Source organism: Gambusia affinis, linkage group LG20 (genome assembly GCF_019740435.1).
Source record: "Gambusia affinis linkage group LG20, SWU_Gaff_1.0, whole genome shotgun sequence".
In the NCBI taxonomy this organism is placed as follows: Eukaryota; Metazoa; Chordata; class Actinopteri; order Cyprinodontiformes; family Poeciliidae; genus Gambusia; species Gambusia affinis.
Window position 1 is genome coordinate 11,741,975 of NC_057887.1, and position 15,622 is coordinate 11,757,596.

General features: G+C 41.5%; 1 protein-coding gene across 1 annotated transcript in view; it reads left to right on the top strand.

Moving 5' to 3' along the window:
* ppp1r9bb (protein phosphatase 1, regulatory subunit 9Bb) overlaps positions 1-15,622 on the top strand; it is a 22,285-nt gene continuing 6,663 nt past the window's right edge. The window contains exons 1-3 of the mRNA XM_044102395.1: positions 1-142; positions 357-1,843; positions 14,525-14,657. Of these exons, the coding sequence (XP_043958330.1) occupies positions 476-1,843; positions 14,525-14,657 (1,501 nt within the window). The 5' untranslated portion in view covers positions 1-142; positions 357-475. The remainder of the gene's footprint in view (positions 143-356; positions 1,844-14,524; positions 14,658-15,622) is intronic.

Below are 15,622 nucleotides of genomic sequence, written 5' to 3' on the forward strand. Positions count from 1 at the left end.
GCGGCGGGCCTTATGACCCGGAAGCTTCCTCCTGCATGCAGCAGCAGCAGCAGCAGCAGTCTGCCGCTACAGGAGGACCAGAAATCTGCAGCTCACAGAATGAAGAGATCAAAATGATGCTGCCTCCAAAAAGGGATTAAACGTAAGCAATCTGTCGTCAGTTGTGCTAAATCCGCCGCTCATCTCCGCTTTTTTCTCCCCGTGCAAATATCTGAATGATTACTGCAGATATCCAGGAGGTTTAGGTTTGCATCGTGTCTGCATGCGAGCTATTGACAGATGCATCGTGCTCACTTTCTCTGACAATTGCAGCGGATGCAGGCAGGCCTTTGATGCGCTCTGTTGTTTGTGTTTAGTCCGGGCTGGGCGCCACCTCGCTGGGATCCGACGCCGGGTGGAGGAACAACAGATTTTGGGAGGGGAGTGGAAGGGAGACATGAGGTCGCTGAGCATCCGTCGCGACGCCTGACCGAACATGATGAAGACCGAATCCACATCCAAGAGCACCAGCTCCACGCTCAGGAGCCCGTCCCCACACAGGAACGCGTACGAGGCGGGGATGCAGGCCCTGAAGCCGGTCAAAGACGGCGCCGCCAATGGGGACTTGCAGGAGGGCCCCCGGGGCCGCAGGTACGGCTCCAACGTGCACCGCATTAAAAACATGTTCCAGCAGATGCAGACCACAACCGGGGGCGACGTGGAGGCGGAGGACGGCGCCAGGACGGTGCGGCTGTCCCTGCCCAGAGCCGGCAGCTTGAATGAAAACGTGGACCACAGCGCGCTGCTGAAGCTCGGCTCCACCGTGTCCGAGCGCGTCAACAAGTTCGACCCCAAAGCCGAGAACGGGCACCAGCGGGCCTCGTCGCCCAGCTACTCCAAGCTGCAGGAGACCCGCCGCATCTTCGAGCAGCAGCAGCAGGAGAAGCAGGAGAGGCTGGAGAAGCTGAGCACCACCCGGGTGCTGCTGAAGACCGACAAGACCCCGGCCTTCCAGGATGGCAGGCTGGACATGGTGTCTCGCTTTAACGGCAGCACAGAGTCCCTGGACAGCCTGGACACCAGCGAGGCGGTGTCCCCTACGGTGAGCCAGCTCAGTGCTGTGTTTGAGAGGGCGGCCGAGCTGCGGAACAACCTTCACCGGCTCTCCTCCACACCGCCACTCCCTTCCCGGGGGGTCAACACCAAGGTGGGAGTGTTGAACTCAAAGATAATCACCAAGAGGGTCAGTGCCTTTGCATCAGGCCACCAGGAGGAAGAAATAAGCAATCAGAAAGGCAGAGAGGGGGCGCCCAGGGGCCTTAGAGGAAGGGTCATGCCTCCATCCGAAAGCATCAATGGAGGCAAGAGTGCTAGCAAATGTCCCCCCACTGAACATTCAAGTAATGTAGGAGAGTCCATTGAGCAAAGAGAAAAGACTGTTGTGGATGTGGGTGTGGAGGCCAAAGAGATTGTCCAACATGAAAATCTGCCTGCGGCCAAGGGGCCCAACAGCACAGGTGACCTCCACGGGTCTGTGGAGAACGGACAAGATGCTGCAGAGGTCAAAAGTTCTCCAAAGACCGACGAGATGCTGGCACAGGTGGAGGAGAAGGAAGACGAGGACGACGACAGGACTCAGAGGGACGACAAGTCGGAACGTGACCTCACAAACATCAGCACCTGCAGCACCATGGGGGACGATTACGGGGAAAGCCAGAAGGATGAGGAGGAAGAGGAGGGGGAGGAGGAGGAGTGCGATGAGCGCTATGAGCCTGAGTCCAGCTGCGTGGAGATTCCTGGCCTTCCCGTTGAGGAGGACCCGCCCCCGTCTAGGAAGATCTGCTTCAGCACAGAACCCATTAAGGTGAGGAGGGACGCAGCACTGAAACACCTAGAGAGCAGAAATAACCTCAATCAGAAATAGAGGCTTACTTTTATTTTCATAGACGCAGCCCAGTGTTTTCAAGTATTTCTGTTTCACTAGAAATTGCACACTGACACTCAAACTCATTTGGGGAATACTGTATGAATTTCAACTGCAGGAGTCTGCAAAATGTTGTTTTGGTTTAGAGACATAAACTGAAGTGATCAGGTAACAGATTTGACTTACAATTAATTCTGAAGAAAAAGCCTTAACGATCAAGTGGGAAATTTAAGTTAAGTCACTGGACAGAAACGGGCATCCTCCAAAATACAAAAAAACTTAATAAAGCGGATCAGTTTATTTTCTGTAATGTGATCAGAGTACATGGGCCTGTGGAAGTTTGTTTTTGACAGTGTAGATTTGATCCTGACAAAAAAATTGAATGCAGAAATTAACTCTGCCATTTTACACTGAAGGTGGCAAATCATATCAGAAAGGTTTCAGATCAAACAACATTTCATATCAAAGATATCCCAGCTTTTTTGTCCAGTAATAGAAGTTTGATTATCTGAAATATTTAAATGAATTTAGTTTCATTTATATAGCACAATAAACATTCAAATACAATTATTTTATTAAAGAAGTATGTTATTAATTTCATCAAGTCATTCACAAAAAAAGACATCTGTGAAGAGGCCAAAAACCTTTTTTTCCCCTGATTTGTGCTCCAAAAACTTGAGGAATTAAACTACTTGATTAAACAATTGGAAATTCTATTTGACTGGGTCCCGATGCTTTGCTACCTCGTTCCAGACTATTTGCACCCCGTCTATGGAGATGGGGTGCAAACACAGAGGGTGTTACGAGCCCTGATGAAGCGGTGTTTGTACGTCATGTCATGTTCTGTATGGGAGAATAGGCAGCGTGCAGGTCAGAGCGTGGTCACAACTGCAGCCTGAGTGAGGAGCTCTCTGTATGCTGAGGTTCGTGGTGTTTGTCTGACTCGACAGAACTCGATGCTGATTCCAACGGAAAGGTGTCTGAATACACACGTGCATCACCGTTTGCCGCACACGGAGCTCAAAACTGCACAGTAGAGAGGATCCTTGGTCATGATGCTTGGACTGGTTGTTAAATATTTCCTGAAAGTATGTGGCGTATGACCTTGGCGGTAATCTGCTGGGCTACAGTCCTAATTAGAGCTTTTGTCAGCATTTTTACCGAACCTGCTCAGCTTCTCCCGCCCTCGAACAGATGCTGACCTTTTGATTTTTTTCCAACACTGGGATCAGCACGGCAATGAAATCCACAAACCGTACTAGCTAGCTGCTTAGAGATGGCTCTGCGCTCCTGCTGTGAACAAAAAAATAAGAAAACAAAAAGAATTTGCAGGCCTGGTTTTCAAGAGAATTTGAAATCCATGTAGGCCATCAAAATAAATGAATGTTTTTGATAATTTTGTTATATATTTTTTTTTAAATCTATGTTTTGTTGTTTCAGCAGTAGCATTAACAACAGCTGCTTTTTATGCTATAAATAAAAGCAATTATATAATGTTGGGTATTTATGTTTTGAAAAGACAAGAGAAATTCTCTTTTATTTCATTGTGAGTTTTATTCAAGTTTGAAATATCAACTGACATGACCTAAAAAAAAAAAAAACTCCATACAGTTTATAGAATTCATTAAAAATATTACATAAGATGTAAAGAAACCTGCTAAAATAAATATCAAAAACGACTTGGGTTGCTTAAAGCATATTTAAAGACATTCATTTGTAGCAGTTGAAGATAAAAGTCCCTTCATGGGGAGTTAATTGAGGGTGAAGAGAGTATTTTTTTCATTTATTTATTCTTTGGTGTAAGAAAGAAGAATGCAATTTCTGCCCAGGCTAGTGGGATGAGAAAATTGAAGAGGCCGAAGACAGAGAGAAGGGGGCGGGAGCGTTGAGTCAAAGCATCTCTCTGTTTAGTGGCGGCGGCGGTGTAATGATCCGAAGTGGAGCCTCAGACGTTTCTCCAGCCCTGCCTCGAGCTCTGGGTATGCAGAGACTCTGGCAGGCAAAGTGAGCCCTGACTCTGAGCATCACACGCATCTCCCTCACAGAGAGCCGTCTCATACTGTTCCTCGTCATGGGGACTCAAGTCAAGAGCTACTGTTGATTTTTTTTCCCCCTGTAGATGCACATTGTCCAACAATTGCATTGTTACTCTTACCTTACATCCATTTTTGCAATAAATGAGGAGTGATGATGCACACTTATTGCAACATTAGCCACATATGCCTCAAGGGAAGACCTAAATATAACATCACATCTACTGGCTAAAGAGAAGTTTATTGAACAGAGCATTAGTCCCCAAAATGGGATATTTGAAACATCTGGGATTTAAGTACTACAATAAAGGGTTTTTCCTTTACCTCTTCTCACTTGTTACAGTCTACCAAGGTTTTTAGGAATTAATTGTAATGATTCTATTTTAAAAATAACACGTCGACCATTATACCCCACAGAGCCTGTCCAAGTATTCGCGCACCTTGAACATTTTCACAATTTGTCTCATTCCAACTTGAGATGTCAGTGTATTTTATTGGAATTTTATCTGACAGACCAACACAAGGTAGTTCATAATTGTGAAATGAAAGAATATGGTATTTGAAGTTTTTTTTTTTTTTGCAAATAAAAATCTGATGTTACATGCATATTAAGCCTCCCCCCCATCAATTGGTTTATGCTTTTAAATGATGCATCCTCACATCTGGAAACTGCTGCAAAAACTGCTCAAGCTCAGTCCCATCGTTTCTGCGAACATCAGTTTTGAATTCCTGCCACATATTTTAAAACAGATAAGCTTAGATGTAAACAATATTTTTATTCTATCCTAGCTCTGGCAGCATGTCGTGTGGTCGAACCGGGTTGGTATGGCATGGGTTGATGTGGTTTGTGTGACTATTTTGTCTGTTTCCATTGTAAAACAGTCCCATAACCAATTTGGACTATTCCTGGGCTCCTTTCAGTGGTAGGTCCACAGGACAATGGTAGTCAGGGCAGAGCTATTAGGGTCACATAACAGAGTCCGTTGACTGGAAGACAGGAAAAACGTCACTGCTTACGACAAGCACAAGACATTCTAGTTTGTCACGTTTATCATCACATTGGTATGACGCCACGATAGGCTTTAGGGTTTCCCAAAGAGAGTTCAAATATTTTCCTGAATATGCTGGAGCATAAAAAAAACATACTGTTTTCTACAAGGCATATGTCATTCTGACCATTAAAGCTGCTGGTACTTGTTGGTTCAATGTTGTTGGCTTCCTTTGGCGGTTGAGTTGAGAAAGTCCAAGTCAACCTCAAGAGGGGACTGTTAATGAAGCATTAGAGAGGAGAAACAAAAAATTGGTGTGATGTGTCTTTAAAAACATGATTTTTAAAAATGGAAATCTGATTTTGATTGTGGCTCTGCTGCGGTCACTGGGGAGTAACTGAGGACTGTTGTACTGAATCACTGTGGCCTTTTGTTATGGAGACTGATGTGAGGGTGGATGAAAGTAAAAGGACGGGTGAGGGAGGGTGTTGAGGTCAAAAGGGAGGGGCGTCATTATGCAGCTCAAATGTCACATCGCTTTATAAGTCCGGCTGTCACTTTGTTTCTCTCCTAAACAGGAAGCACCCATGTTTAGTGCATATTTCTGCAATGTCAAGTCAGTTTTTAGCCACATTTCAAGTGCTGTGGTGGTCGTAGTTGGTGAATGGGTCAAAGTCTGTCTCTTGTCCCTGTTTTTACCCTGGACATCTCTCTCTGTCCTCTAAAACTGAAAAAAACAAAACAAAAACAGAAGATCTGCTTTGGGTGGTGATCACATTCAGCTCTGTTTCTGCTCCTTCTCATACTCTCGGTTTTTCTTTTCTCCCTTTTGCTCTCTGTCACCACGGCTGCTATTGCTTGTAAAAATAGCAGCATTGTTATCGGCACAGACTCGCCTGGCTTTTGACGGCCGCCTCCTTGAAGCCCACTTGAAGCTTCCTCTATGTCTTATTTATTTTCTCGGCTTGTTTGATGTAACTTCCTCCTTCTTGCAGGTTCCTATGCGGTTTGGGGGGTTAGGTTTGGGGATAGGAATTGGATTTCTTGACAAGCATAGAAAACATATTTGTAATTCCCAAATTTTCTTTTCTTTTCTTTTTTTTTCTTTTACCTATCACACGGTCCATCCATGAAAAATATTTGCTTTATCCATAAAAGTTTTCGTTGAAGTGTCCTGGAAGGTTGCAACTTAATTCTCTATCACATTGTGTAACAAAAGCTTTCTGCTAAGACAGATAATATTTGCTGGATTTGTGCTGCACTTCCTCCAAACTAGAAATAATCATATTTATTTTTCATACAGCAGAATAACACGACTGCATGAAACTTTTTTTTGTACTGTGCTGCCCACATGAAACTGTCCCAACAACAAAAAGTAACTTCATTTTCATAAAAATAAATTCTAGTTTTTTGGGGTTCTTTTTTTTTTTTTTTGTATGGGCTGCAGCCACAATCCGCAAAACACAGGAAATCCTAAATGGAGATTTTGGTCATTTGCAGCCACACAAAACAGCAGGTGAAGGATTGCCCGGGTAGGGGTAATGTAATCACCATATGTCCCAATATCCCCAAACTGTCTGTTACTTTGGACTCCGCAGCATCTCCTGGAGTGCGTTACTCACTAGTAGGAGGGGTGGGAGATCAGACGGATTAGCAGCAAGGTCACGCTGTCCCACTTTTCTGTCCTGCAGCGGCGGGGCGCTTCTGCATGTAGCAACCCACTCAGGTTACTGCGACAAACCAAGTTATGCAATGTCTCACTTGTAATGTCTGAGTGCTGGCCTGTCTCGTCCAAGCTGTCATCATCGTGTCAGGAAAAGTGCACACGCTGGTTAGTCACATTTGAGACACTGAATGAACCGCAGGACGTGCCATGTACTTACTTTGTCCTGACTTAGGTTTTACTGCTTCCATATTTAGGATTATAGTAAGTATTTTTTCATAAAACTACTTTATAAATGGTCAAAGTCCACATTTGATTCTGAAGATTTCTGAACGTGGTAGCAAAACCGGCAGAGATTTATTTCAAGAGACTTTTAAAATCGATATTAATTAATTGGCACTTTTTTGTTTTAAGTATGTTTTTAAACTTATTTGTACTTTACTTTTTATTTTTACTTAGGTTATTTTAAAAAGTAAATTAATTAGTAAAGCTAAAAAAAAAACTTTTTGAAGTAACTTGGTGAGATAAGACATGGGTCAATTTGTTGCATACGATTGTTTTAAAAGGTTTCACAACATGAAATTTATCCCATAAAGTGTTCTAATTAAATGCCAGAGAATAAGCCAAAGTGACTGGAGATATTGCCAGCTCCCTCACCCCCACCTGTTGCTGGACACTACCAGTCAGTTAGCTTAAGGAAGGTTTGTCCTAGCATAAAGGAATTAAAGCGAATCTAATCTACTCCTTGACAAGACTCAATTAAGAGTCACAAAATCTTTGTTACATCCCTCAATATGTAGGAGTTTATCACATCACAAGATATGAAGTTTTTGTCTTTTATGACCCATTTAAAAAAAATAAAAGCTGCTTCCAACTTAATATTTGAGAGAAAAAAGCTTTGAATTGCTGTTTTGTTTTAGATTATAAATCATTCATTCATTTATGGCAACTATAGAGTAAGGATCCTTCAGAAGTCTTTCTGTGATCGTTCATTATTTATCAGAGCCTCTCACTGTGTGTGTGAGAGAGCAGTCCGCATCAGACAGCTGTGGAGTTAAATGGAATTCACTTCATGTCAAAACAAAGTAATTATAAAGTTATTTTCATAAACTTTTGACCGTGGCTCAGTCTCACTCTTTTTCATTCTGTAAAAATCTTAGCAGCAAGGTGTTGCATCGGCATGTCCTTTAGCAGTTTGGCCTACTGCAATTTTTTCATTGTGGTTCTCATTTTATGGGTTGATGTTCGATCTTGGCTGGTTGACTGTAAAGTTGCCAGATTCAAGTCACTAGACTGTAAAGTGTCTCACTGAAGGTATTTCAGCCAAAAGGAATAACACAACCTATTAAGGGGTGGATCATCCTAACATTTCCTCAGATTGATATAAAATTTTGGTTCGTCCTTTATTGATTGATACAAAATAAATGGCATTTACAATTAAAGCAATTTTGTTTCTTGAGATAAAAAAATAATAAGATGTAGGATATAAGCCTTTCTGGATAAATTGCTGAATATTTATTCAGCAATTTTTTTAAGTGTTAAGCCCTAAAAAAAATCATTCTACAGATTTGAGGTCATTTATTGTACTATGCTGTCAGACTAAGCCCAAACATGACTATTGACCAATAGCTGTCTTGCCAAAATACATGAGCTTTGATGCTTTCCAGCCGTTATTTGACAGATGCTCCGTGTCAGTTGCATTGGCAAGAACAGATTGGCCCAATGTGAAGCACCTGGAGCCGCACACATCCAGAATCTGGATTAAGTTCCAGTTTTATTGGGATTTGGAAACATTTACCTGATGGTTATTTAACCGGTCCTGGGGAGGGAAGCAGTAATCGAACATGTTAATAATAGGAGTGCTTGGCAATTTAAGCATCCATTCTGACACCATAAAGCAGACTGGTTACCTAGAATTAAGGGAAGATTTAAAATATCTCCCATGTTACATGGTTATTTACTCAGTTTGCTTTACCTATCAAGGTACAAAGTCAGGAGACATCTAATTAATAGTTTTAATCAGAGACAAATGTTGCTGCAGAGCTTTCTGTTACAGATTGGCACCACCTCCACACATCCCATTGACTAAATCCAAAATTAGACCTGTTTTGGAGTCGCAAGGGAAAGAGACACAGCAGTCGACATGCAGCTGTGGGGAATGGGGGTGGGGGCTACTGCCTCCATAGTTAACACCAGTGTGTCACCCAGTTGTTGCCTGAGGGCCAGTATGATAAGACCAGCAGAACAGACGCCTCAACAGCTTGTCTATCATTTCACCATTTCCAGTCGGTGGTATATGTCACCTCTGACTGCCTTTGATATCCTTTAGAGCCCCAAGTGTGTGCTCTTTATAGTCACAATCTGTTAGCTGGGGAGAGGCTCTAGCTTGCTGCCCTCAGAGCTTTAGTAGGACATCCCAGTCAGTCGGCAGCAGAGGGAGGGAGGGCGGAAGGGAGTTTCCTGGCCATCTGTTAGCTCCTCTGACCTACTATCTGCCACAACTGGAACGGTGTCCTTCTCCAGCCCTGCCCACCCCCCCTCTGCCTCTACCACACTGCCTTTAATCCCAATGTTTATCTCCTAAAGGCATCCGCCATGCTAGTTGAGGAGTTCATCTACTACTCATCAAGCTTAGGTTAGGTCAGGGAGGTTACATGACATAGGACCTTAATTAGCTAGTCTCCCATTAGTGGGATAACCATCTATGAGAAGGAAGACAATCCACCCTCTTGGCAGTGAAAGTGTTAACTCTGTGCCTATGTGGATTTTTTCCTTGCTTGCTCCTTAGCATCACTCCTGAACTTTCCCTTGGCATGAGGTTACGGCACCCATCCAATGCTGGATGTTTCCAGTGCCACGTAACGTGCAGCAGAGCCTCCTGGTTGTTTGATTCTTTGCAGTGTGAAATGAGGGCAACAGGAGCCACCAGCTGTGGCCTGTTGGTCTTTAAAGTCAAAAGGCGAAGCAGTGCCACGTGAGCATGCAGGCCACACTGTTGTTGTTTCATGCTATGCTACTTATGATGGAAACAGTGTGTTTCGTGCGAGTCTTTAATCCACATTCTGGTAATCCGACCAAATACAAAAGTAACCTAAATCAAAAGCCATTAGACTTCAGGGCTGCTCCCACACTGTCCTCTGCAGTGTCTGTTTACGGTTCACGTGCAGCCATATTTTGATATGAAATCTATAACCATCAATTGCTTTTTCTGATTAGTCAATTTGTGGTGAGAAGTATAAATGTTCAAATGTTTTCTTACCTATAAATAAATTTTGGCTTCTTAAATCATTGTCATGTGACATTCATGAGCTGTTAATTTTACAGCAGCCACTGATGGACTTCATTCTTGACAAATTGATTGATTTGTGCTCGTTTGCACTCAGATCAGGAATGACTTGTAGATAAGGAGATTAATGCCTCTCTTAAGCATCCAGAGTAAATATGGGACTGTAGCCAAGTGAAATAATCACTTCTTGATAAGTAAGCATCTTTCAGGTATTTTTACAAACAATTCTCAGATGGTTTCTGTTTACTCACTCACTTAGAGCTAATTCTTTGAGTTGCTTGTGAAAACTAAAAATACATGTTATGTCTAAATTATTTCATAGAAAGATTATCTTTGAAGAGTTAAGCTCTTACGTGCTTTACCTTTGGGGAATTGTTGACTGGGTCATGGGAGTTCAGAGTTTTGTGGATAAGGAGAAAGCTTGCAACTGTATCTTCCAAGGCTTAGAGGAGTTTGAATAGCAGGCATTCAGTATTTTAAAGTTTGATCCTTTTGTCACCAAAGTAAGAACTGTTCCCACATTCTTGGCTATAATTCGAGCCAGTTTCCTGCACAGCTTGGTCGCCATGCTGCTCTGATCTTGTATGTGATCTTTGGCAGGATGTCAAACTGTAGTCAAGGAATGGAGGGTCCCTGGTTCTTCATGGTCTTTTGCTTTTGGTGGATGATGAGGTTCTGTTTGCATCTTCAAGCTTTTTAGCTCAGCAAAGGTGAAGTGGCAAGGATGAGAGCCATCTCTTAATCATCTTCATGTGAAAAAAGTGGACCACTACGCCTAGGCTGGGCTTTTTTCATTGCCTCAATTGTAAGAGTTCCAGGCAAGTTTGTATGTAAAGTACATTTCAGCAATTAGCAATTCCAGGTGCTTAACATGATAAGAAATACTTCAGTCAGTATGTTAGGATGTGTCTCTCTGCTGCTACATATCTAAAATTGTTAGGTCATAAGCAGGAGTCTGCAGAACTTGACTGCATGAGGAGGAGTAATTTCAGCCATTTGATTCAGGCATGTTAGAGCAGGGATCCATCTAAAAGTTGCTGGACTTTGGAGTTTTGACACCCGTACCATCTAAAATTTTTTGGACAAGTCCTGCTGGGATACAGATCCAGAACTCAATGGAGGAACATTTTTAGAACTGGAATAGGATTAAAATCAGTTTGACGTCAGTCATTGATTCGGGCTGCATATTGGCGCGTCTGTTAGCACTTTTGGGTTGCAGCAATAATGTATTGGACTCAAAGTTGTTAGCCCTCTGGGCTGCCCCGTTGATGAGCTGACAACATGTGGAGAGAGTCGTCTATTTGAAGCTTGAGATAGGTACCAATTGCTCATATGACACTGCAAAGATAAAAGACTGCAGGTAATGTATAGTCAGTTTGATAAAGTATGTTATTTCTTACAAACACTCCTGTTTTCAATTTCAAATCTATTTTATTTTTGTACTAAATAGCATCACAGATTTCAGTTGTGATATTTTAACAGACTGTTTCACTCAAGCTGAATTACGACTGATATTATGAAGTTTTGAAACAGTTGTACACTGAAATGTTTATTACTGGATGACGTACTAGAGGACTAACACTGTAAAAAAGGATCAAGCAAGACAATTTTGCACTTCGAGGTGCAAAGTGTGTGAACAGAAAAGTTGAGAAGACTGTGGAGAGGAGAAGGTCCAGAACTGAATCGGTGTTGCGAGTTGAATGTGTAAGGTGCTGCATACGAAATCACCTCGGAAGACAGGAAAAAAGAGCCTTTTTAAGATCTGGCTTACGGTGTTAGAGTGTGTAGGGGTGCGTGAGTGTGTGTGTGTGTGTGCGTGTGCAGCTGCATAGGGCCCCCATTAGCATGCTGGAGGTGGTTATGTAAACTGTCATGCTGTTAAATCAGACTGAATGTGGGAAGTTGAGGCCTGAAAACAGAGGCCTCTGTCTCCATGAGAGCTACTCCAGTCGCTGTGATTGATTTTCTTTTTTTCTCCCTTTCTATGTGTTTGATTACTGGTGTGAAATGAAGTAGCTGTGAGGCCTCCAGAAAATACAGCAGATCTCTCTGACAAAACAGTCGATAAAAGTAAATTGTATTAGGTCTACATTAAAAGTGGTGGTCATGTTATTATCATATTATAGATTCAGCTGTACGTTTCATCAGCATCCATCTTCATCTCCACAGCCTCATTTGACATTGAGTTACAATGATTTTAGCAAAAGCCATTATATAATAAGAGGGCTTAATGCCTATGAGTGCAGCAGCAGTACTCCTCTGAACGGATGTGATTTCTGTTTGCCTTTGCAGATGAATATCTCAGACTCTTTGTTATAATAGTCTACTTGCTGTATGAGATGACTCCATTATAGATGACCTAAGACCATGTTCCGAAGCCCCATTCAAAATTTGTAGCAAAACAAAATGTTGGGATCCTTAGACAAGCTTCTCTCAATGATTTCTTGGTCTCTTAGCAGCATTCAGGTCTGTAGGTCTCATTGCTCACACAAATTTTTCAAGTCTGAGAACTGAGCTCATTGATGGGCACTCCAAAACATTGCATTTGTTGATCTTCTGCCACTGTTTAACTAGCATGGCAGTATTCATAGGTTCATTGTCCATTTCACTTTATGACTCGTGTCTTGAGCTGTTGCTTCTCTATTTCCACAAAATGCTCCCTCTTCATAATTACATCTATTTTGAGAAGTGCAATTGTTCCTCTGGCAGCAGAGTACCCATAAAACATGATGCCCTCAGGCTCACAGGGTTCTTCCTTTTTTCTCCAAAACTAACAATGCTCATTACGGGTGCAGCGGTAATGCAAAGGTAAAGTGCGATTTATCTACGGAGGCTTTAGCCCTCGAAGCAGCCGTCACGGGTTCAGGTCTTGGCCCAATGACCTTTGCCTTCATGTCTTTCCCCTCTCTCATAACCCAGTTTCCTGTCTCACAACAGCTAAAAATGACCACTACAGCTGACAAAACCTTAAGAGAAAACAATGCTCATTATGGTTAAACATTTTTAGCGTCATCAGATCACAGGACATGCCTCCAAAACCCACTCCACTATCTGTAATCTAGCTTTTTATATTGCTTTTGTCATAATGGTTTCTAGTCCTTATTTTAATGACATGATCTGTCAAGCTTCAGTCACCAACTTTAAAATATCTTTTGTGGTTGTTCTGGGGTTTATTAAACCATTTTGCATCAAAACACATTCATTTCTGAGACACAAACTGAATGGTCTGATATTGTGGCTTTTTTACTTTATGTGTAATGATTGCACAGATAACTTTTGGAGGGCCACCATTCACTTCCTGACATACTGCCTGATTTAGTTTGAGTTTGTCATTATGCAACACCAGGAGGTCAATCAAAAAATTGTGAATCAAATTTTATAAATTTATTACTGCATCATCTGGTCGATGATCTTGGAACAGGACGTAATGTGTAGTAGTGGTAAACATAGGAAACAGGTTAAAAGGTACTTCTTATGCAGAAGTGCATGAGCTCCATTTTCTTCCCGGTACTTCGGTAAACTAAGAGTTCAGTCTTTTCCATTATTTCTTAAACTAAAAATTCCTCAAGAAATCATTTTATACATGATTTACTAGAACTATTGATTCAACATTTTTTTAATAACTGATTATTCTATTTATAATTCTGACAAATGATTAATCAAATAAAAAATGTCATTGTGCAGATTTGTAATTTAATCACTTAGCAATAGTTTGAAAGATGCAGATAAACAAAAAAAATCGATTTCTTTTTAAAATATGACAATAAACATTTTATTGCCTATAATTTTTGTACAGTTTGTATTTTATGTGTAGTTTTGTATTAGTTTCTCTATGTTTTTCTTCTAGCAAATGACCTTTTTGAGTCCGTATACTGCAGTTAGCGATTAATTTATTACTAAATTAGTTGATAATTACGCTCCGTTTTTAGTTTTGTTTGAATTACATTTTTTCCACCTCCTTCCCCTGCAAAGCCTTGAAGTACGACTGCATAAATTGTATCAATGTTCATCGGGGTTCACAGGAAGGGAATCTGTTTTCATTATCAGTTACTATATTTGGAGAAAATGTGTGAACTCAGATGAGAAGGTGAGAATACTGCACAGCTGCACAAAGAAAGAGGCAACCACCTTCAAACTCAGTTATTTTTCATGATCTGGAAGCCATGTTGTTGTGCATTTATATCTGCAAAATAAAATAAAAGCAAAACTAATGTCAATATATTGTAGCAAATTCAAAGAACACTACAGATATCTTCAGGGTTTCAGGCATCTGAATAATATCTATAATAATAATCTCTTTGTAAGTATTTAAATCTTTCAAAGAGATCCATTTTTTAAAGTTATAATAATTGATCAACATGTAAATGTTATTTGAATTTTACTCGGTAGAGCAAATACATTTGGATAGAGGTATTTAGACCACACACCCTTCTTTATACCAAAGTAATCTAAAGTCTACTGTCACGCCATCTGTCCCAACACCTGAAGCTTGACCAAAATGGGTCATCAGAAAGCCATCCCTCGTCATCTGCTGTTGTCATGGACACCGTTTGTCTTTAAAATTGCATAAGTGGGTTTAATGTTGTGACAGACTCACCCAGCAAGTTATAAATCTGGTTATGACTGATCCAATCTTTGCCTCCGTTGCAGGTTTTTGCCACCTATCCAAACGAGGACTACGACAGGCGCAATGAAGACGTGGATCCCATGGCGGCGTCGGCAGAGTACGAGCTGGAGAAGCGGGTGGAGAGGCTGGACCTGTTTCCGGTAGAACTGGAGAAAGGTATTAACCTCGTTAAACTCTTGAGGGCAAGATTCTCTAAAGCTGTGAAACGGTTCCGGTGTTTGGACCAGCTTCGGGCACCAGATTGATGGTTTAATAAGAAAACATAAAACACAATGTCATCTTCGATAGGAGGGTTTAATTGTTGTCGCTCATGTAAAAAGGCCCGGAGTCTTCACCATCTGCCTTCTGACAGCCATCCGGCTTTTCCACGAGGAAGCATTATCGCATTATTCCTTCAATTGCTCCCCAGTGGGGCACAATGAGAGCACTCCCTCAACATTATGCTGCATTAATATATGTATGCAGGACTATGTTTAGCTTTCTGTTGCAGGCATGTTTTAAGTGATAGCATGTGTAACAACATGCAGGCAGCTGTGTGCACTTTCTGCACCGGGGAAACTGTAAATGAGGCGTACCCACATACTTTCAAGTAGATGCGAATCTTCTTTTTGTCCTCAAGAAATCAAAAAGCTTGTGCATCCTTTTATTACAGCTATAAATAAATCGCAGCTTGCGGCAAATGTTGACGTCAGGCTGTTGACATCACTGAAGTGAAAAGGTCAGATCAGGCTCAGTCCTGATTTAAACCATGATCAGGTAAAGTGTACGTTTAAAAGTGCAATGTTTATATTGTAATTTACGATGTTTTACATTGCGTTATTGCATCACGCTTACCTTTATTTTTAATTTCATCACAAATATTTTGATTTTATGCATTTATTTATGATATCTTTAGTTTGTCTCAGAATTCTGAAGTCTCCATTAATGCATTAATGCTACTAATACATTTAGTACAGCAGAGTAACATAATGGGTATAAAAAAATCTCCAAAGCTCGTTGTTGGGGAGCTGCAGAGGAGTGTGCCGGGGGTCACCGAGTCTCCATGACAACCAATTGGCAAGAAAAAGCCTTTTTTGTTCTTTCATCAGAAACATCAACATTTGGACTTTGCTAATTGCCAT